At 43.6% G+C, this 27277-nt stretch overlaps 1 protein-coding gene across 5 annotated transcripts in view; it reads left to right on the top strand.

Moving 5' to 3' along the window:
- The window catches only part of TBC1D30 (TBC1 domain family member 30), a 91624-nt gene extending 65294 nt beyond the window's left edge, over window positions 1-26330 (top strand). For 3 of the 5 annotated variants that reach the window (XM_067564094.1, XM_067564096.1, XM_067564097.1), the window contains 6 exons: window positions 5468-5573; window positions 21327-21439; window positions 21651-21790; window positions 23575-23781; window positions 23980-24036; window positions 25300-26330. In XM_067564094.1, coding sequence (XP_067420195.1) covers window positions 5468-5573; window positions 21327-21439; window positions 21651-21790; window positions 23575-23781; window positions 23980-24036; window positions 25300-26081 — 1405 coding nt within the window. In that variant the 3' untranslated portion in view covers window positions 26082-26330. The remainder of the gene's footprint in view (window positions 1-5467; window positions 5574-21326; window positions 21440-21650; window positions 21791-23574; window positions 23782-23979; window positions 24037-25299) is intronic. The other 2 variants (XM_067564095.1, XM_067564098.1) reach the window with 1 other exon arrangement.
- The last annotated feature ends 947 nt before the right edge of the window (window positions 26331-27277 follow it).

Here is a 27277-nt window from a genome sequence, read left to right as displayed (position 1 = left end):
GAAGAAATGGAGTGCTGCTTTTCTGGCTTCTGATCTTGTACATAGACAGACCAATGTTACATATAAAACTGTCAGAATCAGGTATTTGAAAACTTAAGCAGCTATTAATGTAATATCACACTCATGTAATGAAGGTGTAGTTATATACATTGTATGAACACACAGTCTTTATTCTTTTGCACTGATCAGTCTTCCTTTCAAAGTGTCCTGACATTTCAGTTAGATGTAGCAGCTCCCAATTCTTATGACAACTCCCAAACTTAGACACCCACAGTAGGTGACTCAGGTTTTCCTTCTTTAATCATTCTGGACAATCATTCTCCTCTATAGGAGTCAGGCTGTAATGTTTTCAGTGGCTGCTGGAAGTCACAGATGATCTGGAAAGACTAATTTGTTGTAATTCAGGGAATACCACGCCATAATTGATTACTTCCTCCCTGTACAACAGTGGAAAGATTAAAATTGTGAAGGTCAAAGCAGTAAAGATTCTCCTTCATATCAGAAGCAACTCTCCTACAACACCTATGTAAACAAATAAGACACCTGGAGTTCTTTGCTGAGCCAGGAGGCAGAAAACATCTTGTTGTTAGAGATCAAAAGGATGACATTCAAAGTGGGATATATTCTCAGTGAATAATTGCTAGACAGACTGGCTCAGCAGGAAGTCTGTCACCTGACAAATTGGAGCTGGATCAGCAGAAGTTCAATAACATGTTATCCAGATGGGTACTTTCTCAAGTTAGATCCCTTTTGCCTCAAGCTACAACATGCAACTTCTGTTCTGCTCTAAATTGTAGAGAGGAAAAAGCCTGGAAGGTAGGTGAGTTCTAATCACCATTTTCATGGAGAAGCTGTCTCTGTGTAGTCCGTTCCTCTCTTCACTCCTGTAATGGGATTTCCACTCACCACAAGTGTACCTCCTTGTGGCTGGGTCTAGGAACTAGCTTTTGCCCATTGCTCTTGCTGTGGCCCCATCTCTCTTCATGCCTCGGACTGCTCCCTCTTCGTGACTCGGTCCTCTAGCCAAATCAATATAGAGTCCCACCTTCTGAAGTAACAAAGTCCCACAGGGCAAGCTGTCTTTATGCTGTCTCAGGCAGTCTTCTGTTCCAACTCCAGGTCCTCTGCCACTTTGCCAGTGGCTGGTAGGGAACACGGGCCCACTTGCTATTCTGTGTTCTAGCCCAGGGACCCTCTGACTAGCAACCTAGGTCTGTTCAGTCTCAGACCTTGTTGTTTCCCTGGGCTCCTTTCTACCCTGTCTAATCTAGTTTTATGACTGGAGCTCTGCTCCCTGTGACTGTGTTGCCCCCTCTCAGTCTTTAGGCAAATTCCCTGGTCCGGGGCAGGACCCCCTGGGATCTCTTTGTCCTTGGCCAATTTCCTTTCTTTCTAGGGAGTGATTGCAGAGCTCCTCCCTGCAGCCTCTTCCTGTTCTCACTTCCTGGCTTTATACTCCTATCCCAGTTCTTTCTCCGCTGGGCTTCATCTGCAGTCAGTGCTTATCAAGCTCCAATTTCCCTCCAGTGCAGCATATATAAGGTTAATTGGCCTCTTCTGGCCCTCATTAACCCGTTTCAAGCTTGTGTGGGGTGGACACCCCACCACACCACCTCTGTCAAGAGTTTCTGGAAAGATACTAACTGTTCCATGCTGGTCCAGGAGACTTTGATTCTACAGACCAATGGAAGTTGCTTTCTGCAGGCTTGGAACCCTTCTAATTGACACTATTCTTCTCAAACAGTACCATCCTTGTGCACCTCAGTGTCAACTGATTTAAATTAGTGGCATGGAGACTCAGGCCAGGTCTATACTACAGACTTATCTCCATATAGCTGTGTCACTCAGCAGTGTCAAAAATCCACACTTCTGAGCGACATAGTTAGACTGACCTAACTCCCCATGTAGGCAGCGCTATGTTGACAGGAGAGCTTTCGGGGAGGTGGATTAACTACATCGACAGGATTAACTACATCAGCCTAAGAGCATCATCACTAAAGTGCTGCTGTGGTGAAGCTGTGCTGTTATAGCGCTGTCTATGGAGACAAGCCTTATAAGGTTGAAATTTAATGAGTGCTTCTATTTTCTTTAGAAATCCAGGAAAGTCTATAGCCAACTTGTAAGGGGATTTGTAAAGTCCTCTTTGATTGTGTTTTTTTGTTTGGTTTTTCATTGTTACAGCTAAACTAAAAGAACTGTAAACCCTTAATCAACTCTACAAAAACTACTCTAGAAGTCCTCTTTGCATAGTTCTTGGGCTACTCTCTCTCTGTTCAGGTATTTTTCTTGTCTCCAAAGAAGAAATGCAGTCTTTATTCTGCACCTGCTCATTTTTTCAAATCAGGTACCAGGCTTAGGCTTCAAGCCAGCAAACCGGTACCAAAATGGAACTTGGATCTTGACTTGGAAGCAGAGAAATCCTCTTTCAAATCTCTGACGTAAAGTTTAATTACACTATCTTTTATTCATTCTCTTTCCTCATAGCAATTACATGAGCCAGAAGGGTTCTTTGAATTATGACTGCTCCAGGTAAAGATCCATCCTATCAGTTTTTCTCAGTTGAAGTAGCTGCAAGATTTCTTGTTTTAGAATGTACTTACCTCTAATATATCCAGGAAAGATGGGCTGCCCAATGGTTAATCCACAGGACCGGGAGTCAAGAGAACCTGGGTTATAATTCTTGTAAAGTCTTGGACAAGTCTTTCTGACTTGTAAATTCCTAATCTGTAAAATGGGGATAACAGTATTTACTTGTCTCAGAAGGTTACTGTGAAGTTAAATTAATGTTAGCAAAGCATATTGATATCTCTGAATGGAAGATGCAATATGAGTGCAAAGAAACTTGGTTAGTTTTTATTCTTAATTACTATGTATTAATAATCATCTCAGTCAGTGTTTTATTGCCCCTTTTTGGCCCTCATCTCACCATCCCTAATCGATTTTAGTTGTCTGAAGATCAATCAAATGTTATCTCAGGAAAACTGGAGGGAGTAAGATTAGTTATTTTTCTTTTAAGGAGGTCTAAAGAAGGATATATGAAAGCTTTTCTTGTTGGAATAATCAAATTCTGCCTCCAGTGCATTAAAGTGCATTTGACTAGAATCATATCCACCTCCTGGCCATATGTATGTAAAGTAGCAATCTGGCCTGGTCTTCCCTTTGCACTTACACAGCACATTACAAGGTTCATGTCCTTTTTTTTCTATGATTTGGCAGAAATCTTACTTCATTGGATCCAGTGCAATAATAAAGGATGTTTTTAACTAGTGTAAACTCTTGTTTTCTACCTCTCTTGATGTTCCATGGAAATAAACATTTCCTTTTACCTGCAGTTCTCCTGGTTGGGATGGAAGGAAAGCAAGGTCCTCTTTTTCTCTCTTTCAGAGAGGGGATGTTTGGCATCCAACCTGTTAAATTTTCAAGGAGAAGAGAAATAATAGCCAATAGCATCCCTATGTCTATCTCACACTTCCACTGGCTGGCACTTTAGATTCTAAGAGTAATTTTACATTCTCAGGAACTAGTAGAAAAGTGAAAAATTTCATATCTCTAGAAATAAGTTTGGAGATAGTATGAGAATTGTGCAAGAAACATGAGGCTGTTTTCCTGCCCTGTCTAAGTAAAGCTGCAAGATGGAACTTTTAGTCACATTTTTTTTTTTTTTTTAAATGTCACTGAAATTTTTGCTGTTAGACTACACCCTACCACCAGGGAGGTGGGTGAGTGGGTGGGAGGAGATTAGAGTGGGTGGAAGAGTGAGTGATCATATTAAAAAAGAGAAGAATGAATGCGATCTTGCTGGGAGAAGGAAGGGAAGTCAGAAATGTAGGGACAGTAGTAGAGAACATAATGTAGGGAAAGCAAGAGAGATTATGGGGTGAAGGGAGAGAGGAGCAAAGAGTGGAAATTAAAAACAACACAGGAAAAAACATACCATGATCAATGATAGGAAAGTGAAGTGAAGAAAAGTGAAAGGTGTAACAACAGCTAAGGCGATATTGTGAGTTAAATTTTAAAAAATAGAAAGCTGATTGTCAATATGTTATATTTATAGTACACATGTCTATATATTATATTTTATATATATGAAGTGCATTACATTACAATAAATGACATGCTAAATTAAAGCCTCATTTGGAAAGATATTTCAGGAATTTTATTTAGGTTTTATTTTCCCTACTTCTCTCATCCCCCTACAACCTAATGTTTTCTGGGCTGCTGAAAACATAATGCTTAAGCTGCTTGCACTTCCAGTCTGGTCCTGTTTACTATCAGTGATTAATAATAACAGTGTCCTTGCAAACTGAGTGGGCATATATCTTTCAGGAATTGGCTTTTTACTTTTACACCTGACATAAAAATAAAGTAGACTTGGTAGAAACAGTGACTAAGATTTTCGGAAGTGACTAGTGATTTTGGGTGTCCATCTTGAGACACCATAAAAAGGGCCTGAGTTTCAGAAAGTGCTGTGCACGTACCTTCAGAAAATTAGGCCCTTTCAAGATGTCTCAGGTTGGGTACCCAAAATCACTAGTCACTTCAGAAAACATTCATTTGTAACTATTTCTCTGATATTGTCTTAGTGACTTCAGTCCACATATTAATTTTCTTTTCTCTTCAAATCTCTCTGTTAAGTAGATTTCCATCTTTCTTTGCACATAATTTCTTTCTCACAGGAAGATACATCTCCCATTTACACAACAGGTCTATAATGTTTGGGAGAGCTGCTGTCCCTGAAGGAGGCTTTCCCTGCTAAAGGTGATTTGCTCCTGACTGCATATACTAAATGAACCTGAAAATCTGCTCCCTGGCACCTTTAGCCTCTACTTTTGTAATGACAGTAACACTTGGGTCTAGTCACAGGCCTCACTCATCTGCTACAGTTAAAAAGTAAAACTTTCTGTACAGTATGCACTGGCGGGCCAACAAAGTGCAGTTCTGTGGAACTTTTAAAATTAAAAATATAATCCTCATTGCCTTCACAGCTGTAACATTTAGCAACTTTTTGTATAGACTGCATAACACTAGTGACAGGCAGATTAGTGCACTGCCAATTTTTCTTTTCCACTCCATACTATCCACAAGGTTCAAACTGAATTTTCAAAGATACTCTCCCTACCAAAACACCCTCCCTCTCTCCCTGCTCTGCTACTAGACTATGGCAGCCATTCCTAACTCATCATGGGTTTCACATATGTTTATCCATATTTGAATTCCTGCTGTCTACTAACACAGAGTGAGAGTGGCTTTCTCTCTCAGTACAGTGAACTGTGCACATTCATCTCCCTTACTATATAAGACTTCTGGTGGTCTGCTGAATTTTATAATGGTGTTTTTCTTTGCCATAAACCCAAGAATTTAAGTCAGTAATATAGGCGACATTCTGTATGATTACCCTGCAGAGAATATAATTCACTTTGAAATGTATAATTACTTTAGATCACAGAAAAATTTGTGTTTGATGCAGGCAGATTGAATGTTGTGAAACTGCAGATGAATTCTACAGTACCATGGGCAAACTAACCCAGGAGATGCTGGAAGACAATCTGATTGACAGCAATGAACTCATGCAGGTTAGTAAGCAGTGATTAATGATGTAATTCTTGTTTGTATATTTGTATACTGTAAACAGTCTTCAGTTTCCTGTATCTAAAGGAGGAGATTTTTATTAAAATGTTGTTCCAAGAAGAAAAATTAAGATAGCACCCTAATTTCAAACTAACCTGTCAGTGGAGCAGATACATTATCAGCAGTCAAAGCAAAAATACCCCTTGTAAGAGGTTCCTCTGCCGCAGCTCCTCTGCTTCAGTTCCCCTCCAGCCAACAAAGGACTCAAAGACCCTTTGGTTTGCAGTCACCAGTGCATTTATTTACAGCACCCTGTTACACCCCTTAATAGATAAACAGTAAAAACTTGGCTTATAAATTAGATGTAGAGAACAGCTAGGCTTCTTTTGATAAGGAGGTGCCAGTCAGCTGCTTTCTGCAATGTTAACAATTAAATATTTGTGTTTGTTACACTTGATGGGATTATCTAAATTTTGAGCGATATAATGCTATGTGTCATATTTCTAATTTTTCTGTCTAATGTTATATTCACTACAATGTGATCTTTTCATTCAGTAGACTTTGTGAGTAGCTGACTAGCACATCAACTGAAAAAAATCTCCCTCTGTTTAAAAAAATAAATAAATAAAATCCATTGAACTGATCGTAGTGAATTATAAACAAAATATAGATGGTGGCTCTAATTGCCACTTTAAACCCCAAGCCACTGAATAATAAGCAAAAATCTAAATATATTTTGGAAAAGGGGCCTTCAGTATTGCAGATGCAGTTTTACACCTGCAGTTCAAGTAATAAATTGCAGACACTTTTTTTTTTTTTTTTTTTTTTTTAAAATACCCCTGAAACCTAAGTACCTGTGTGAACTTGTAAAACTGAGAGGTAGGGGCTTGATCCTATACTCATTTAACTCCATGGCAAAGCTCCCATTGGCTTTAATGGTACTGGATCTGGGCCTCAGTGACAAACTGGGTGCAGTTACAGGACTGAATAATTCACCTGTAGTATCAGGAGGCTGTGTTGTGGCTTAACTAAAAAGTTCTGGTTCTAAATATCTGAAATTAGATTGTCTCAAAATAAGAAGCTTATAGTAGGTTTTTGTCACTCTCTAAATCAGTGCACTCGTTCTGAGGGTTTTTCTTGACTGTATAGGAATTGTCTTCCAAACTCCAATTTAGTGTTGAAGCAGAGAATCACTTGTAACAGTATGTAATCTTGGACAACTTACCTTCCTTTTTTCCTTGTAGAGTGTTAGGGATGGAGGAGGTGAGTAATTTGGCTTCACTTTGCTCTTTAAAAAAATGTGATAATTTACTATCTGAATTGCCCACACACACTTCTAAATAGATTTTACAGTTCCTCTCAACATAAGTCAAATACTGAAAAAGAAATGATGAATGCTAGTTCAAGCTGTTGCCTTCTCTATATTCATTGTGTCTCAATTTCTGGCTCCATGTGCAGTACAAAATCAAGATGTGGCATGTGTCACAAAAAAATAATGTTGGTGGACCTGAAGCGGGTAAAGTGACTCATAGTGACAGATTTTTTTTTCCCTTTCTGTTTGCTCATAATAGAAGACAAACCACTAGTAACTGTAGACTTAAGGAAAAGGAAGGGATGGAAGAGTCTTTTAAATGTTGTAATTATTAATGGTATTCTCCCTTTGTATTTAACTTGCTTCATAATTTTTTTCTTACCTCAGTCAAAGCGGTAAACTGTGCGAAGTGTATACTTGTTGTGTAGCGCTGATTATAACCATTAGGATAGGCCAGTGTTGTAGCTGATATGGGGGTCCAACAAGGCTCTGATGCTTTGGATACTTTTCAAAAGTGTAAATACCATGTGTAATTTTTCCATGGTCGCGCTCTCAAAGAAGGCATACCTGGTCTTACGTCTTAATGCATTTCTTGACCTAATTTTTCTCTAAAGAAGTGGAAAACAATAGTGAGCCAGTGTGCTGGCACCCGTATAGTGCATACCATTGGCTTGGGCACCAAATCATCACTGATGGACCCTCCAAATGGCAGCGATGAGGAGGAGCAGTGCTGGCTACTTCACTGCCCACTCAGGTTTGGCCCCAAGGCCCCTCCCTCATGTCAGGTTTGGGGTTGGCAGCTCCAAAACTGAGTGGCCATTGCAACTTGGTTGCAGAAGGGTGGCAATGCTGCTCAGGTTTGGACAGAGGGCTGCAGGACCAAACCTGAGTGGGCAGTGGAGTGGCCAGCACCTACAGCTCCTTGCTGTTGCTATGGGGCCAGCTCCTGCAGCAGGGGCTCTCCCTCTCCCTCTGGGCTCTGCCCAGCCTCACTCCACTTCCAGTAGCCCGTGTTCCCTCTCCTCTGCCCACTGGACTCTCTCTGTGAAAGCTTCAAGAGTGTGGTGTATGCCCAAAAGAGTGATCCTGCTGGGAGAGGGATGGTGGGAGCCCTGGGGTGTTCCATGTGAAAATTTTTGGCAGATGTTCCTGAACCAGTGTATTGAAAGGACCAAGATTGTTAGCTAGAATCAGTGTTGTAGATTGTTTTCAGCATCTTCAGAGGAGTCGGCCAGGACCATCTCCCACAAACACATTTCTATGTTCTCAAAAGGTGTTTTACGAAATTGGTAATATAGTGGTGAAGAACACATGTTTAACAAATGTTGAGGGTTTTTTTTTTGAGGGCAGGGAGACAGAAGGGAAAGGTTTGGCTATAGTATTGTAATCCATTCAGTTTTTCCAATCATTTCAATAAATACAGTCTCTGCACCTACTATTCCACCTATTCCCATGTGCATATATTCTGTGTACATCCAGCTGCTCCTCCCAAAAAATCCTGTACGCACCTATTTCTCTTGCATGGAGAATAAATGTAGGTCTCAGCACTTTGAGAAGCTTTTGAAAATGTGATTCTTTAATTGTGAGTTTTTTTTGTCTTGTGTTGGTGGGAGGAGTTGGACTGGAGGAGCAAACACGTCCCAGTTTCAACCCTTTTTTCAGATTGAACAATTTAGGCACGTAAGCTATAGTTCCACAAGTTTTAAATAATAGACCAAAAAAATAGCATTTTTCTTACTAAAAGCTAAACAAATACACTATTAAAACAGGTCATTTTATTGGTCTGTTAATAAACACCTTAGTTCTGAGATTGAGCACAAGGCTGCATGCCAAGTGTCTGCAACAATTGGTGTTAGCCTGCCAAGTTGTGTCTTAATGCCTTTATAACAATGCTTGCTTCTTGAAAGTAGTGGAATTCATACAAAATTGTGCGGTATTTTTAAAACATTTTATTCTGGAAGGAGATGAGGAGTTAATAGAAAAAGAGAAGAGGGATTGGTGAGTGCGTATCATGGGGCATAATCTAAAACTTTGGAAACTAGGAGCAAATGGAGGAGTTGAGCAGAGCTGTTTCACATAAAGGGTAACAAGCATATGGAATCTGTTACTTGGAAAGTCTACTGACATAAAGAATATAAATGAATTCCAGACAAACGTATAGTTCCTTCTCTCTGGGGAGGGAATTCGAGGGATATGGTGAAAAAGCAAGAAGGTGTGATGGTGATCAAACAAAAATGGGTAGGTATGTTGGGCTGGAGGTGGGGTGGTTTTTTTCTTTTTTCTTATCTTCCCCAGATCACAAAATTTCTTAGTCTGGTAGATTTGAGCAGTATCACTGTTCAGGGCCCTGAGAACATTTCTCTTTCAGAGATGCAGGAAGTGGGAAAACTTAATTTCATGCTGTGAGATTTTTGGGGCATTCTTCTGACATCAGATATACGCACATACCTCAAGGTATAAAAGTTCTTCTTTGAGTGATTGCTCATGTCCATTACACTATAGGTGTGTGCATGCCTCCGTGCCCGGCTACCAGAAAATTTTTCCCCTTAGCAGATCCCGTAGCAGATCCCGTAGGGCTGGCTCTTGTGCCCCCTGGAACCCAGCGCACATGCCGCGGTATATGAGGTGCTGCTAGCCCTACACCCCCTCAGTCCCTTCTTTCCACCCGAGGAGGTTACTGGAACTGCCTGCGCTTCTATTGCAAGTGCTTTATTCCCTGTGTTTAAACCTTAAAACTAGGATTTTTTGTGTTGATTAGTTAGTTAGATTAGTAACTGCTGTAGTGGTAGTCAGACACTTGACGATAGTCTAGCTTAGTTTCTTACCAGTAGCAGGTATGCTCCAGTGTCATGGCTTCAAGCCGTGCGCTCTGGTGGGAAAGCTTTCCCGCTAACTGACCCCCACTGCCTAAAGCGGGGGGGGGCTCTTTGTAAGTAAGAGAACGGATTGTAAGGCTTTCAGACCTCCGGAAAATCCACCTGAAAGCCCGGCTCACGGAGCCCCAAGCCAGCTCCGAGCCAACCGCTTTGCTGCGGTATCCAGCGTGCTGCTGGTGCAGGGAGCACTGTTGGCACCGACCCGACTCAGTACTGTAGAGACAGAAGCACTTGGACTCCCCCACACCATCAGAGCAGGCGGGGTGGAGCACCAATCCGCACCAAGGTCGGATCACAGAGACCCGCTGCTGGAGCCAGCATCTCTAACCAGGGAGCCTCTCCTGACTCGAGGAGTGGGGGAGCTCCTCGGCGCCTACCGACACCGTCGCTTTGGTGGCCGAAGGGTGGCAAGAGCCGTGTTGGCCTTGCATACGCTGTTGCTGCCCATACCTCCGTGAGAGAGAAGGGGCTGGCGTTAAGGGGAAGCCCGCGTTGGGACCCCCTGAATGGCTCAGGAGATCCCCGGTACGGGGCGGAAGATCTCCTGCAGACCGGTTTCGAAGGGTAGAGCAGGAATTCTCCCCTAGAAGTCATCCCAGGTCACAGTCGCCAGACTGACTTGCATTGAGGAGGAGAGCAAAGTCACCCGCCCGACACCAGTCTCGACCCCCTGGCACCGGGTGAGGTCCATCCCACTGCTCTGGCACCAAAGAGTTGCCAGCAAGTACGTGGCGCTGATTCCGGTCACCGGAGACAGTCTCGGTACCGAGGAGCCGAACCCAGATGCTGGAGACAGACTTGGCACCAAGGAGTTCATTGGGCGGTGCAGAACCCAGCAACCGGAGACAGGCTCGGCAGTGAGGAGTTCGATCTCCCCCACTGAGGCAAAGCCCGGATGCCGGAGACAACCTCAGCACCAAGGTTTCGCTCCCGTTCCAAGGTTGCACCAAACTCTGTGGCCGGAGACAGAATCAAGGAGTTCGCCCTGCACTGAGTCCGGGCAGAGCTGGTCACTGGAGCTTGATTCAGCGTCAAGACACATGCAGAGTGGAAAAAGTCCTTGGTGCAGGGATAATCCTCGGGTCACCCCAGCTCGCCGGAATGTGGTCTGTACGCCTGCTCCGGCCATGGCACCCACGATGAACCTGTTAGTCGAGGTGGTCATCGCCGAGGGGTTGCTCTCCGAAGCGACGGTACCGCACAGTAAGAGGCTTTGGGAAGCCCCAGGAGTGGTCTGTCAACAGTGCTTCAGTATCCTTTTGGGGATGCAATACCTGGGGAGCAACCATCAACGAAGGTGCCAGAACCCCAGGCAGATGGCCTCAAAGGCAGTGGTCACCCCAGTGGCTGTATGGGGGCCCAAGCGGTTTCCCAAGGTGGGACAGGACCATGGTCCGTCAACCCCTCAGGGATGCAGTCAGTGCCTCAAGTACAAGGACACTACGCGCCCTCGGACAATGGCTCAGCGCCACGGGTAGCGACTTCTGTGGGGACCGCCTGTCGGCGGGAAGAGGGGCTGCATCCTGCAGCCCCCCCTCCATCCTCCCTGCCAGATGAAGCATGCTCCCGAGCCCTGTTTTTTTCTAGGGCAAACCAGGAAACTGCTCAGGAAGTGGCCTCCACCTGGGTGTTGGAGAAGAAGGAGCAAAAGGGGCATCAGACAACCTTTAATATGCCACCACGGGGCTCCACGGAGTGGTAGCCGCCCTGGCCTACAGAGGAGCGCCCAACATAGTGGGGTCTTGTGGCAAAACCCCCTCCTCCGTATCCCAATGCCTAAATGAGCCGTGGAAGGTATTACGCCCAGCCAGAGAGTTCAAATACTGTTCACCACCCCGCCCTGGGTCCCTGGTGGTGGTTGCTGCCAGCCACAGGGATAGACGGGGCAGACAGGCTCTACTCCAGACAACAATGGCGACAGCAAGCCAGACTTGTTTGGGAAAACTTTATTCAATAGCACTGCCAGCGGGTGGAAGATGAACTGCTTGGGGGACTCAGGGAGCCACTTTGCTGAGGCTCTGCCCAGTAGCAGATGCTGAGCCTGTAGGCCATTGCAGTGCAGGGTACCGTGGGAGCTAGAGCAGCGCTCATTCCGCCCTCAGTGGCTGCCTATTCGGTGGGCAGAGCCATTCCCTCCACCATGCCCGATGGTTAGTGGCTGCAATCCCAGGCTGTCCCGAAAAGGTCCAGCAGCCCGTCGGAGACTCTTCCGTGGATGGGTCAGCCTTCTCTTTGTTCACATAGAGGCGGAGCGGCATAGTCTCAGGGACTCCTAGACCATGCTCTGTTTCTTGGGCCGCTACGCACCACAGACCATCAGGTGTCAGGCAGATCTCCAGGGACAGCAGCAGCAGAGGTGCCAGCCACGGCCATCTCACAACCTACGGGCAAGGGGACAGAGTTAGGGGATCTACGAGATACCATCCACCTTGACTGGCTCCTTCGGCCCCCAGTAAAGGTCCTCTCAGCTATGGGGCAATCAGGAAGGCCCTTCTGCTGGTGAACGTAAGGGCAGTGCCCTAGCCTATACCCTCCTTTAGGCTTGGGTGAGCCAGAAGGCCTTTGGTCCACTGGGGCCCTGAGATAGCTTGGCGAGCTAGGGCCCCTGGCCCTCTCCTCCCCCCCAGCCCTCGACGCATTCCCCTTCCTCCCTCTCAGTGGCAATTCCATATCCAAGAGATCGAGGCCGCCTCATCCAGGAGCAACGGGAGAGGTCCCACAGGTGATGGCGGAAGAGGTCCTACTCGAGGTACTTCCTCGTCCCCGCAAAAGAAAAAAACCAAAAAAATGGGGATTTGAGGATGGTGACAGACTTATGGCATCCCACAAATACCAAACAAGGGGCTCAAGTCTCGCATGGTCCCCCCAGCTCCAGTAGTGGGAACAGGAGCCCCGTATGCCACCCTGGATATCAGGGACGCACGTCCTCAAAGGTTCCTCCACTTCGTAAGGATGACTCCCTCTAACGCTTTACGGCTTATCCCGCGGTCTGTTACTTGGCTGACGGCAGGGGTAGCTGCGTCTTGATGGGGCTTGGTCTGCCCAGACAGGCCCAGTTCCCAAGCCTGGAACAGGGTGAGCCGGTCAGGCGTCTCTTGCGACTGGCAGGATCCTGCTGGTAAACACACAAAGCCCACGTTAACTCAGGTGCAGACCTTCTTGTCCCAGCCCTGCTGTGGGACAGACTTCCTCAGGATGGGCCACATGCACAAACGCCCTATGACAACAGCCAAAGGTTGCAGACAGCGGATAGGGCACAGGGTGGCCTGCGCCTATGGATAGGTAGCCTGACGCTTAGGCCACTTCAGTCATGACCCCGGGATACAGTCCGAGCAGGCAGCTCATACACCGAGGGGCTACGATCCCCTCTCCTCCCCTCCCTTCTCCTCCCCAGCCCAAATAAATAAATAAATAAATAATAACCGGACAGCAGCAAGTCGTAGCCTCCTGAGTCTGGTGAACGACTCCTCGGGATGTGTGAAGGGGCATTCCGTTCAAGGAACAGGCTCCTTCAGTTACCCTGATAGCGGCCACCTCGAGCAAAGAGTACAGTGCTGTATCAGCGCTCACCTTGGCTTACAAGGCGTCTGCCAAGGAAGGACAGGCGTCGGCACGCCAATGAGAAGACGCGCGAAACGTTTGCAGGGCTTTTGGAAGGTCCCCCTGCTTTATCGAAAGCAGGGAGGTACAGGTGCTGTCAGTGTAGCGACCATGTACTACACCGACAGGCGGGGGGACCCCATTCATCAGCCTTATGAAGGGACCTGATGGTGATCACCTCCCAGGGGTGAGGAACGGCGAGGTGGACCGCGTCAAAGCGTCGCTCTTCCTCACCACGAGGGGTCGCTGCACCTACTAAGGGCATCTACGATCATCTGGAGGGGGGTTTCCCCAAAGAGAATCAGTCTGTATCAGCCTGCAGCACGAGGTGTCCATGGTGCTGCTCTCTCCATGGTCAAGGGGCAGGGGCGCTCGCCAACGCCATTCCTCTGTAGCAATCAGAGACCTTTATATTCGCTCTCCCACCCTCCTCTCCTGTATACAGTCCTGCTCAAGTAGGAGGGGCTAACCAGATGCCATCCCAGTTGTTCTGGCTGGCCACACCAGCACGGGTTCAACATGCTGCTGGATTTCTAGATCACCCGCCTCAGGAGCCTCCGAGCCAGCGCGATTCCAGCTCCCAGGATCACAGTCACCTGTGGTGCCCAGACCTGGATCCCTGACACCTTGGGGGTGATAGATTGGTGGCCGAGAGGTGATGAGCGAGCCACTCAGAACAAGCCCAGTGTGTATCAATGCGTAGCAGGAAACCCTCCGCGCAGGCTGTGTACCGGGTTAAGTGGAAGTAGCTGTTGCCTGACAGAGCAGTCCCAAGATACTCTACCTGGCCTCTCACCAGGGGAGGTGATTCAGGAAATACTTGCCGCAGCTAAAGCTCCAGGGACCAACTGTGGCCTCCCTGAAGCCCTATCTAGCAGCCATATCAGCCGCCCATCAGCCACTGGAAGGGAGACTGCAGTCCTCCCGTCAGATGGCGGTTCAGTCCCTGAAGGTGGTGGGAGGCTCTATCTATAGGCCTGTGACCCAGGGCTTCCCTGGGATCTCGACCTGGTCCTTCCCGGTCCACGGCCCCTTCCCCAGAACCCAGGGCATCATGCCCTCCACTCTAGCCTTCTGGGAAGGAGACCTCCCTGGGGGTATTTACCTCGGCAAGAAAGGTCTACAGGATCAGGTCTCTGACCCCAGAGCTCCTCCCTCATACTGTGGTCTATAAGATAAGGTTCAATGAGACCGCACCTGGCCCAAGGTGGTTGCCCAGTCTCATTGGACCAATTATATATTCTCCCCAGGTTTTCCCTGAACCACATGGTTCGAAGGAGAGGAGAAGGCAGCACTCGCTAAAACGCAAGTGGGACCCTGGCTTCTACATCATATGTACAAGGCTGTTCCGTAGAGCGACGCAGCTCTTCTTCGCAGTTTCCGACCGGACGAAAGCTTCACCGGTCTCCGGCTGGCACAATTTCCTTGTGAATAGTTTCCTGCATCGCATTCGGCCACGAGCAGGTGAAGGTGCCGCTTCTGGACACCACAGCTCAACCAACAGAGCTCAAGCTCCATCCACAGCCTTCCTAGAGGAAGTGCTAGGGCAGGGCATCTGCAAAGCAGCTGCCAAGCTGGCGGTACATACCTTCACGTCCCACCACACCTCTGTCCAAGGCGCGGGAAGGAGTGGGCTTCAGCAGAGCTGGGCTGCAGGCAGCTCACCGCTAACTCCAGCCCACCTTCAAGGTACTGCTTGTTAGTCACCTACAGTGTAATGGACATGAGCAATCACTCGAAGAAGAAAACAAGGTTACTTACCAGTAACTGATGTACTTTGAGATGTGTTGCTCATGTCCATTCCACAACCGACCCCCCTTTCCCCGTCGCTGGAGTTGGCAGAAGGAAGGGTCTGAGGGGGTGTAGGGCTGGCAGTGCCTCATATACTGCGGCATGTGCGCGGGACTCCAGGAGGCACCAGAGCCGGCCCTATGGGATCTGCTAAGGGGAAAAAAGTTCCGGTAGCCATGCATGGAGGCGTGCGCACACCAAGTGTGATGGACATGAGCAACACATCTTGAAGAACATCAGTTACTGGTAAGTAACCTTGTTTTTCTTAATGCCAAAACCTGGTCAACTGCACCACTTGCCCTCTTTTTCTAATCCAGCCATGAATGTTCCTCCTGCTTCTAATTGCTTGCATCACCGCATCTGGACAAACATATTTTTCCTCTTCTGTCAGGAAGGACTTGGCATTGAATCAATTTTTGTGACATTCTTTGTGCATTAAGCACAGAGTCATGAACAGATTATTTAGAAACCATTCAGAATTTGCTTTTATCTTAATTGAGACCACTTTGCCTTCAAATTAAAATGTCACTGACTTTATAGCTCAGGAAAAACATACAAACCCAAGAGTTTCTCCCAAAGCTAATGAGAAATTTCAGAGTTCCTGGCTTTGAAGCCACTTATTTTCAAAATGGGTAAAAGTCATACTTTACAAAATTCTTTGAAACAATATTTCACTTAGAATCATTTACCTTTAATACCAGTTTCTAATGGAGTGTATTTCAGTGATGGTGGAAGTCCTGAATAATTGTACACATGAAAGCAGAGAAACTTTATCTGCTGCTGAATTAGGTTATTATGAGCTGAAAGGATGATGTATTGATGCTGTGACTGAATGCACCCCTGGATTCACACCCTACGCACTGTAATAATAATCTTTGTAAAGAATATGCCTTGTGAGGTATCATTTGAAAAGTAATAACTCACTGGTTAATAATAAGTCACTTCCACCCTGGAGATAAGGGGTAATCAAATGGTACTGAGAGTCTGCTTTGGCCTGCAGAGCTGGTGATTATGGACCCTGGTGCTATGCCGATTGACGCCTGCTGGCACAGTGTGTGAGGAAGAAAAGGCCTTGGGCTGACTCTCCGGTCCCAGGCTGGCTTTGCAGGGGTGGCAGGTAGAAAAGCACTGTTTGTAAACTGAGCACATTCACTCTAGAGTTGGGGACCTGGTTTTAGAGGATGGTTCTGCCGGGGAGCCAGTGCTGGTAGCAGCGCTCATCAGCAAGTTCAGTGTTGGCAGCAAGCTGCATTGCCCAGGAGACGGGCTGCTGGGCTCTGTGCTGGCGCTTGCTGGCTGGTGGAGTGAAAGCAGTGTTGACACTCACCTGGCCTCCTGGGCAGCCTGGCCAGGGTATCTGAGCTGCTGCAGTGGCAGCAGCTTCCTGACCATACAGCATGCCTGCACCGGGTGCCCGTTACCTGATTCCATCCTATGATGAGATGACTGGCTGCGTCGATGTGGGGAAAGCGGTGGATTGTAGCCTATAGAACTAGCCTGCTTGCTTGCATTATTATTAGAGATATTTTTTATATATATTTTCATACAATTGTGCTATTAAATAATACAATTATATATTTTATTCAGCTGTAATGCAAAAGTACCTTATAGGCCACATCCTGGATGACAGCTACCGTTAATATATATATATATTTAACCTTTGGCTTAGATAAGTATCAATGTATAACAGGATAGGACATATATGGTCATAACCTTTACCCTAGACAAGTCAAGAGACATTAAAAGGGGAAGGGGCTGTCCCGGTTACGCCTAAGAAACTTTACAAGAACACCACAACAATAAGCTAAAAATAACAAAGGTGAGATAAAAGACCACCTGGAAAAGGATGTGGATACGTCAATAATACGTACGAACCTAGTAGCCAATAGACAACATGTACCCCAAAAGTTTGAAGGTGGAAAGGCCAAGTATGGGCCCGGATGAAGGACACATATTCTTGGGGGTATAAATAAGATCAAATCCAGCTTATCGGGGCAGTCGACTGTCAGCTATCCCTGCTTAAAGTTTTATTTAGTGTTAAGATTCATTTTTTATTTTATATTCTTAAAGTTGTAATGTTAGTCTTAGCTTATAGCTCTTAGCTTTAAAGCAGCTTTTATTCCACTCAATTCCAACTTGAGAAATTAGACACCTCTTTCAACCAAGTCCAGGAAGGGTGTGAGTATACTAGTTTAAAGCATATCTTAGATATATCTATCAAATAAGTCTTTATATTTAAGATTGTATTAATCCATTATCCATTTGATTATTCATTTTATTGTCTCTATATCAGTCATTTGTTTATTATTTTATGTTATTTTAATAAATTTATAAAATTATATAAATACTGGTTATCACTGGAATTCTTCCTGTGTTGTACCCGGTGTCCTTATAAAACTCACCTAAAGCCTAATTTAGAACACAAACCTCATAATCCTTTAATTAAAGCAATTGGCAAACCTATTACCCTATTCAATAAATGAATAACTATAAAATCAGGCTACAGGATGTGATAAACCTTGACTTTAGCAAAGCTTTTGGTACGATCTCCCACAGTATTCTTGCCAGCAAGTTAAAGAAGTATGTGTTGGACGAATGGACTATAAGGTGGATAGAGAGCTGGCTAGATCTTCGGGCTCAAGGGTAGTGATCAACAGCTCGATGTCTAGTTGGTGGTCGGTAACAAGCAGAGTGCCCCAGGGGTCGGTGCTTGGACCTGTTCTGTTCAACATCTTCATTAATGATCTGGAGGATGGGATGACACTAAGATGGGGGGAGTGGTAGATATGCTGGAGGGCAGGGACAGGATACAAAGTGACCAAGACAAATTGGAGGATTGGGCCAAAAGAAATCTCATGAGGTTCAACAAGGACGAGTGCAGAGGCCTGCACTTAGGATGAAAGAATCCCATACACTGCTACAGACTGGGGACCGACTGGCTAGGCAGCAGTTCGGCAGAAAAGGACCTGTGGGTTACAGTGGACAAGAAACTGACTGGGCAGAAGTTATTAAACACTACTCCCCTTGGAAGGCTGTCACTTTAGTCCAGTCACCCTTTGAAATGCATTTTCCTGAGGGTTAACCCTAAATAAAGTTCCTTCCTGCTGTGAAGATGGAGACATGGAGTCTCATGGTGAAAGACATGGTTCCTTGCTAAAGTGCAGATTGATTTGTTCCTGCTCCCCTTCCTTGCCAAAGAATGGCCACTTGACAGATGATTGCCCATCAACTTTGATGACACCTGGCTAGAGGCGTCATCTTGTCCTTTGTCTTTGAGAAAGGGGTTCTTCCAATCCCCAGACTTGCCTGGTAAACTGGAATTATGACTCAATATGTTTATGTTCATAATTCTTTATATGCATTTTGTACATATATTTCACCATGATACTATTGACCACTGAGTTATTAGTTTTCAAATGATACCTCACAAGGCATATTTTGTGCAAAGATTATTACAATAGTATGTAAGATTTGAATATAGGGGTGCATTCGGTCACAGCATTTTGTCTTTATTTCTCTTATAAGCATTTCTGACTTCAATATCTTATACTTGTACTCACTTCAAATCTCTCTTTGTAGTTAAATAAACTTTCTACTTTTTAATCTAAACTAATCCAGTGTTGTGTTTAAACTGAGCTGTTTGGTAACTCCACTTACAGTAGCAGGCTGTTGGATATTGACCCCTTATAGGGGCAGTCTGGACTGTCCAAGAGAGGGTTGGACAATGCAGAACACATGTTTTGGGGAAAATTCAGGACTGGGAGTGTGTTGGGGTCACCCTGCAGGTAGGAACCAAGACTGGTGGGAGCCAGAGTGTGGCTGGTGTGTTGCTGACAGGCTGCTGGGGTCACTGTTGCTGAACCAGGACTGCAACTATATGCAGACACTCAGGATGTGACCTGCAGGCTGTTTGGCTCTTTGTGAACAACCCAGGTGGGGAGCTACAACAGCAAAACATTGAGATACACCCAAGGTTGCAGGGCAGGTGGTGACACAGCTCCTCACTGGTCTGGCTTTCCCCCTGGAATGCGAAGGATGCCACCATACAGTGCTTCCGTCACAAATTCTGTTAATCAGAAAATTATTCAAAGTGAAAGGATTTTAAAATTCAGTGCTCTTGTCATTGTTTTGTTTACTTGCATTTATCTCCACTTGAGCAACAAAATCAGTAAAATCCATTTTATTTATGGTCACCTTTATTTCACATTTTAAGGGCTGCTGTGTTTGAGTCTCAAACATGTCAGGGGATTATTTGTCTAAAAACAAGTGTTTACTGGATTTTTTTAAATTGTGGAAACATTTTCATTGCTCTGATAATGGAGAGCTTGCTTGCCAAATAACCTCTATTTCAAATCTCTATCAAGGTGAAGTACCATTCTTTGGTATGTGCATGCATGCCAACAAACTTGCAGACCCAACATCAATATTAATAAGCCCTTGAGTAGAGGATGTTCAGCAGCTTACAGGAATTTCTCAATATCCTGCAGGATCACGCTCTTAGGGCCTGATCCAAAACCTTTTGAAATCACTGGAAAGATTTCCATTGACTTCAGTGGGCTTTGGATCAGGTCCTTAGTTATTGTCAAAGATAACTTAATAGCTGCCAATTTGTAGTCAGTCCACACTGCAAACATGTTCTTGTATCGCCCTTGAGAAGCTGTTACCTTTTGAAATTAGAATTCCTCCTAGTTGGACTCCTTGTCTACTTTAAAAATCTATGCTCTGTCAGCCCCTCTCTGGACCCTATGGAGTAGAACTCTACCAAACTTAACTTAATGCACTGTTGACGTTTTAGGCTGTGATATGCTAGAAGCTCAGAGTTTGTCTGGATTCTGATAAACCTTGTGTTGCCAAAGACCTTCCTGCTTGGCTACTGTTTTCAGGGCTGAGGAAGTGTAAGGATTTCCTTTTCAGAGACTCTAGGGGGAGATTCTCAGTTGGTGTAAACTGTCATAACTCCATTTATGTCAATGGGCCTGTGACAGTTTACACCAGTTGAGGAGAAGATTTGCAAATTTGGTTGGATGTATTCCTGGAGGTTTCATCACATGACATTATCTTTAATTAAAGATTAATCTTTAATTCCTGGAGACTCCAGGACAATCCTGGAGGATTGGCAACCCTAGCTGAGGATCTACCCCGTGGTGTTTCTGGTGGGCTCAGTGCCTTGTTGGTCACTTGAGCAGAGAAGTACAGGAAGAGCAGGGAAGACGTGCTAAGCACTTCCATCAGCAGTAGGTGTAATTGGAATCCATTAATAATAAATAAGGGTAAAATCTTGGTGCCATTGAAGTCAATGGTAAAACTTGTATTAACTTGAGTGGGGCCAGAATTTCACCCTCAGGGATTGAGAAACTTGAATTATCCAAGCAGGTGGGAAAAACGCAAATTAAAGAGGAGCACTGAAAACTAATTAGTTATAAAGTGTCTTTCTCAGCCTTGATATATATAACAAAGAGATACTTTTACAAGCAGAATGGCTGCTGTCAGCAACTTTCCATAAATTTTGCTTTCTAATCTTTTACTATTGTGTCATCGGTTAAAAAGCACTATAAATGTTCCATTGTGTTTATCCTCCACTGCCTCTGCAAACAATATGTGTAAGTCTGCTATAATTATTATTTGTGTTACAAAAGCACCTAGAGGTTCTTGTTAAATGTGTGACCTGCAGAATATTTTGTTTGTTTTCTGTTTTAATGGAAAAAAAATTCTATTGTAAATCAGTGTTAGAGGTTTTTTGTAATTTGCTGGCGGTGAGTGGATTAGAAGTGATACTAAATCAATACAATAATTGCCCTTCTTGTATTAGGGCAAGTGAACAATTGTGTCAGAAACCACATTTTTATTAACTGTTTTTTTCAAAATATCCTCTATCCCCAGGAGGTATTTCTTTGAGACACACAAGCCATTGTATAGGCACATGTTCATACACTAGCTCTCATGTTACCGGTTATGTATGTTTCTACTCTGGACCAGGTATTTTTCTAGTGAGTCATTCTTTGTTTTTCCTAGAGGAAGAGTCGATTGCATCATAAAATCAGAACTTTCATGTTTTCTTTGTGCACATGTGAATGTGCAGTGTTTAACCCTGCAAGCTTATGAAATCTGTGCAGTGCTGCAGTTTTTAGTGGGACCATTGTTAACAGCACAATTTTAAAAGGTGGATTTTTTTTTTCTAGACAGTTTATTCCATGGCTCAGTTTCCTTTTCCACAGCTGGCAGAATTAAGGGAGAAATATACATACAACATTACTCCATTTCCTGCAGCAGTAAAATCCACTTCAGTTTCAGGGTAAGTCTGTAATACATACAGAAAAATCTTTTATTCCCTGTAGTCTAGCCTAATAGAGCCACTATTAGTCTGTACAGCAGAGGGGCTAATGCAATTGCTTTTCCCGTTGCACATCTAAAATAGATGAAGGCATGTAGTAATGATCAGTTAGCCACTGATGCACTGACATATCTAAGAACTGCTTTCTTTTCCATTTGTTTTCATTTGGCAGAAGGCTAGGCAGAACCAGAGACAGTGATGAGGAGAATGACCTGGATGATGAAGATTCGATTGCTAATGCAGTTGGCTGCCTTGGACCATTCAGTGGTCTCTTGGCACCAGAGTTACAAAAGTACCAAAAACAAATCAAAGGTAAATGCAACTTCTGTTCATTCTGAATTATGCGGTTAAATTTGTGTGAGCTTGATTCACTTGCAGGTTAATTGAAATTATGAAAGTTGTAGTTTGAAATTGTATGTTGAGACCATTCTGGATCTTCTGAAACTTGCTGTACAATCTTTGGATACTCTGCCTCCTAAATTGGACACTTGTGTCTATACAGTATGTGATGGTGTCGGATAAAGATTTTAGCCATGATTATTAACCAAAAAACCCCAACAATCCTAAAACTAAGTGGAATGGGAGCTGTTAGGAGCTCAGCACTTTTGAGAATCTAAAAGATAACAAAATATGGACTTATGAGTCTAACTTCAAAAAAAAAAAATCTTGGTTTTTGTTACCATTTTATATAGCATTAGAATCTATGCGTGAGTTATGCATGTCATCTCTACCCTACCCTTGTAAAACCTTTATGCCATTCCACACCATGATGTATTCTGTATATGCCAAATTTTATAGAAAACTATTTTTATATGTTTCTGAGTGTTTTACAAAAATTAATTGGTCCTATTTTCATATCCCTCCATCTTTCCCTCAGTACCATGAGTCCAACTGTGCAAGCCTCATAAGGGGAGCAAAATTCTAATACATTTTAGAAACCTAAAATTTTACCTAAAATAGCTTTCCTATATGTGATATAATGGCTTTAGAGTCTGATTTTTGTGATTCCCCAGTGGAGGATTCTCTCTAAATATTTTCTCTCAAAGATACAGCTTTCTCAGGTTTTATGTCATTTTCATTCAATAATTCTTGAGATGCACAGGAATGGTTACAAGAAAAAACTTTTTGGTGGCCTGATTGGCAGCCAATAACATTGTTCATTTTTTTTTATTATTCAGGGTAACACCATGAATCTTTCTCTGATCTCCCAGGCCTTTCCCTACAAATGAACTGGTTATAGTTATGCTGTCTGCGTCTTAACCAGCAACTATTTCTCTTGGATTTAATTTCACCATTCCTTCTGCTTGTATTTGTTGAAATCTGTATGCTAGAGTTCTCTGTTGGATGTTGTTTTCTTTCTTTTCTTGGAGGACTGCAAATCCCCAGCTGCTGCCTCAAACTGACACTTACTCAGAATGTTAAACCATTATTGCAAACTAGACCTAATCTAAACAAACATCCCATCAAATAAATTATCCCTTTGACCCTGATGTGCCATTTTAGCGGCGCATCAGAAACAGCTGGGAAAATAAGTTGTACTGCTCCTATTGCTCTGCCACTCTTTGATCATACAAGCTCACTAGCAGCTTGCCTCTACCACTTCCCCCACACCTGCCGGTTTTGCTGCTCCCAGCGACTACTTACCTCCCGTGCTGCTGCTGCTTCTCCATCCCTCCTTGCTGATCACTGTCAGTCAGTCATTTAACCAAATGATTAGTTTGACTGCAACACAGTTTCATATCAGTTCATGGAGTGATAGCCTCAACTTCTAATAACTTTGTAACTGAGAATCTTTGTTTATTACTTAGTTCTGTGAAATACCCACTTTAGTGATTGAGCTGTATGGTTTTTTGTGCAGACAAGAAATTCAGTTTGATATATTTGAGGTTTAGTGCAACGTTTAATAAATTATTCTACATTAAATATTTAGACATGTATTACAATACAATTATAGTAGCTATTTTTATTACACAGTGTAGTTAAAATAACAGGAGTTGGGCATATAATTTCCTCGTGCATTTCCTTTGTTAAAGATTAGGAGAGCACAGAAAATTCTGATGTATTCTTCCCCCTCATTTTTTACCCACTGTGTACAGATCAAAATGAAGAACAGAGTTTGGGCTCTAGTAACATTGCGGAACTAAGCCCAGGAGCCATAGACTCCTGTAGAAGTGAATACCATGCTGCTTTTAACAGTATGATGATGGAGCGTATGACCACTGACATTAATGCATTGAAAAGGCAATATTCCCGAATAAAGAAAAAGCAGCAGCAGCAGGTTCACCAGGTGTATATCAGAGCAGGTAATGTATCAGAACATGCTCTACCCGTTTATTCTTTACAAGCCAACGTCACTGTCTGCAAATTGTCTTTAAATTATCCACATGTTGAGAGAGGACAAAAGAGAGTGAACAAACTTGCAATACATTAGTGATATGGCAGAAGCAATTTCATAGAAACAAACCATATATGAGATGATGTCTTTGTTTTTCTTTTATCAGGGTCTGAAGATGACGACCCTGGGATCTTGTTAGGTCCCAGGGACCAGCTGAATAATGGTATCTAAAGATGTCTTTGCTATCTGGGTTTCTCACATTGGTTTCACTGATGAAAGAGTTAAAATCTGTGGCATCCTTGGAATTGACAGTACTTACACATTGTTAAAGAAATGGCAGTAATATACTTTAAAAACCAAGGTAGATCCTCAGCTGGTGTAAATTGCCATAGCTCCATTTAAATCAGTTTACTGCAGTCAAGGGAGATGCACCCCAAAGAGTCAATTGTTGCTCCAAGATTGTTGCTCCAGCCTAGGATGGTAGTGAGTTTGTGGGAAATGAGTTTGCTCCTAGTCCGTTTCCTCGTGGAGAGAGATCCACATGACAAAAACTGCTATCACAGTTAGCATTGATTGACAGCCTAGGTGGCAGCATCAGCAGAGAGGCTGAGGATGTACTAGGCATGGAGACTGAACTCCCATCTCGCTGCTAGAGATGGCCCCTCCAAGTCACAGTTGAAGCACTAGTGCTATATCTGTTCTGAACATGGAGGATTTTAGTCCCCAAAGCATTCAGTCCAGCATGTTTCCTGAGCATTGAATTCACATGAAAGGAAAAAAAAAGATATTTATTTTTAAAATACTGGCAATGCAACTAGTGCAGACAGAAGATCTGGCCAAACTGAAACAATGCAATAGTAAAATGCTCATTTCCAATGATTGCCGAACCCTTTCTGATTCTACTAATCATGATTAATGGGCTAGTTTATAGTTTTAACACACTCTCCCCTAATTCTGCTCAAGGAGAAGCCTGTGTGACTGACCTGGTGTAGAGACTGAATTGCCTCTCATTGTTGAAGGAGAAGCCTAAGAGAAAGGGACTCTCTAAGGCCAAGGTTAATGTTAACCTTTCTATTGTAGCAGGTATATGTACCCAATAAAAGAAAAAAGCCCTGTGTAGGGTTGTGCTCAGCTCTAAACAAATACAAGGCAAAATCATATTGGTAGCACTTTCCACATTTTCTCACTTCCTGTCATGCTCCTACCTGCAATTCCTAAAATGATGTAACTGGTTTCCAGATATCTATTATTTTAGGTCTAGGAATTAACAGTAAGAAAGGAAGTGAGATGAGGGAAAGCTTTCACCTTACTTTTCAGCTCTGTTTTTGTCTTGATACACTATAGTGTTAGAGGAATTCAATTTCCACAAGGGTCAGTCCTACAACCTCACAAGAAACAGCATCAAGATTGTCTGATTGATGGGGGATCGCTGATGTAATGATTTGTTTTTGTTCTTTAAGAATTTTTTTTTAACCTTTTCTTTCAGACAAAGGGCCAGTTACCAGTCTTCTCCCCTCTCAGGTAAACCATTCTCCAGTGATAAACCACCTTCTTTTAGGAAAGAAGATTAGGGTGACTAATAGAGCTGCCAAGAATGCAGTCATTCATATCCCAAGTCACGCAGGGGGCAAAATGTCACCCATTCCCCATGAAGATCTCAAAACAAAACTCAACTCTCCCTGGCGCACTCACATGCGAGTACATCGAAAGAACATAGCTAGAGCCAAAGGCCAGCTGGGCTATGGGGATACCATAGGACTCATAGAAGAGCAGAGTGAAGGCTGCAAAACAAATAGCCCCAATGCAAAGGAGGACTCTCCAAACAATTCTGATTTGGGGGAAAGAGAGGGAAGTGACTTGGATAATAGGACTATTAGAAAAGCTGATGGACAGTCAGAGGAGCCTCTTTACAAGGACGCCAATGCAAATATGTCAATGGTTCAGCTGAAATTAGAAGCACTGGAACTCACCCAAAATAACAAACCTGATGCTGAGCCAATGTCCAATCAGTACTGCTCAACACACTTATCAGAGTCACCTAGTTTATCCAGTGATGGTGCAACATTGGCTAAATCTCCCCAAGCCAGCAATCCTAAATCACAAGTCTTTAGCCCTTTCCCCAGTGTCAAACCTCTTCGAAAATCAACTGCAGCCCGAAATTTAGGGTTGTATGGCCCAACTGAAAGAACTCCGACCGTGCACTTTCCGCAAATGAGTAGAAGTTTCAGTAAGTCCACCAATGGCAACAGTGGGACTAAAAAACGATGATGTACCATCAGCACTTTTTTTTCAGAAATATAAAGTATTGATTTTTGTGTGTGTATATGTGTCCAAAAGAGTTTCTAAATAGTTTAATTCTTTAAATGAAATAATGGGGAGAAAAATGGTGAACAGATATATAAATATGTATCCTTGAAAATTGTGCTCTTGTCATGTATGGATAGATTAGGGAAGATGCACTGTGGCACACTTCGTAGATTATAATGGTTCTGTGGTAAAATAAACATTGATTTGCAATGTGAAGTATGCGTCTACTTTTTAAATCTAATCTGTAGGAGAAACTCCTCCCTTCCCTCTTTCCCCATATCCAAGGGTACTCCAGGTCCCTCTCAGGGCCCTGAAGACAACTTTTCTGTCTTATTCAAATATAAAGCATTCTATCTGAATACACACCTTATGATTAAGTGGAGCTGCCTTTAGATCTCATTAACATGGCTCATGAACTAGCTAGAGGAGCTGCAATTAAACAACAAAAAGTCAGGCAGATCTAGAAATCAAGAGCATCTCTTGCAATACAGAAAATGACCACTAATGTATGGCACCATCTGACTGGTGATTCAAAAACTCTTTAGTGGCATATAATGTTTCTGTTCCTGTGGCAGGTCTTCTCTGCAGGTGTTACTTCTTTTCAGTTTTCATTTTGAAGCTGGTCAGCTAAGCTAAAATAAAGAGAAAAACCTAACCCTTTTTCATGACATTGCAGATTTCTACAAAAACAAAACAAACCTGTGGAGAGTCGTAGAATAGTAAGTTAAGGATATAAAAAGTCGTTGATTTATTGGTAAACTTCTTGGCTACAGTCGATTTAAAAAATAAAATCTGTAGTTTCTAGCCACTTTAAAGTAAGTCAAATTTAACAACTGCTTGACAGTGGGCAGAATTTTCAAAAGTGCTTAAGTGACTTAGCCCCACTTTCAAAAGTGATTTAGGAATCTAGGTCTCATTTGAAGTCAACCCAACACCCATTTAAGCAAGTGGACCCACTCCAATTGACTAAAATGGATTCAGAATCAGGCCTATATATAGGGTATGTAGGCTTAAGGTTAATTACTAATTCCATTCTAATTTCTTTTCCCAATTGCTCATAATTTTTTCTCAAATGCCTAGAATATCATGCTTCTCTTCTTCACCTGGGAAATTTTCAAAGCTTTGGAAGTTCCTTAAGCCAAACAACTCTGGATTTC

This window comes from Emydura macquarii, unplaced genomic scaffold, assembly GCF_026122565.2.
Source record: "Emydura macquarii macquarii isolate MOO-44397 ecotype Brisbane River unplaced genomic scaffold, CSIRO-AGI_Emac_v2 contig_2636, whole genome shotgun sequence".
In the NCBI taxonomy this organism is placed as follows: Eukaryota; Metazoa; Chordata; order Testudines; family Chelidae; genus Emydura; species Emydura macquarii.
Note: the sequence above shows the minus strand (reverse complement) of the source record. Positions and strands in the feature narration are given on the sequence as shown.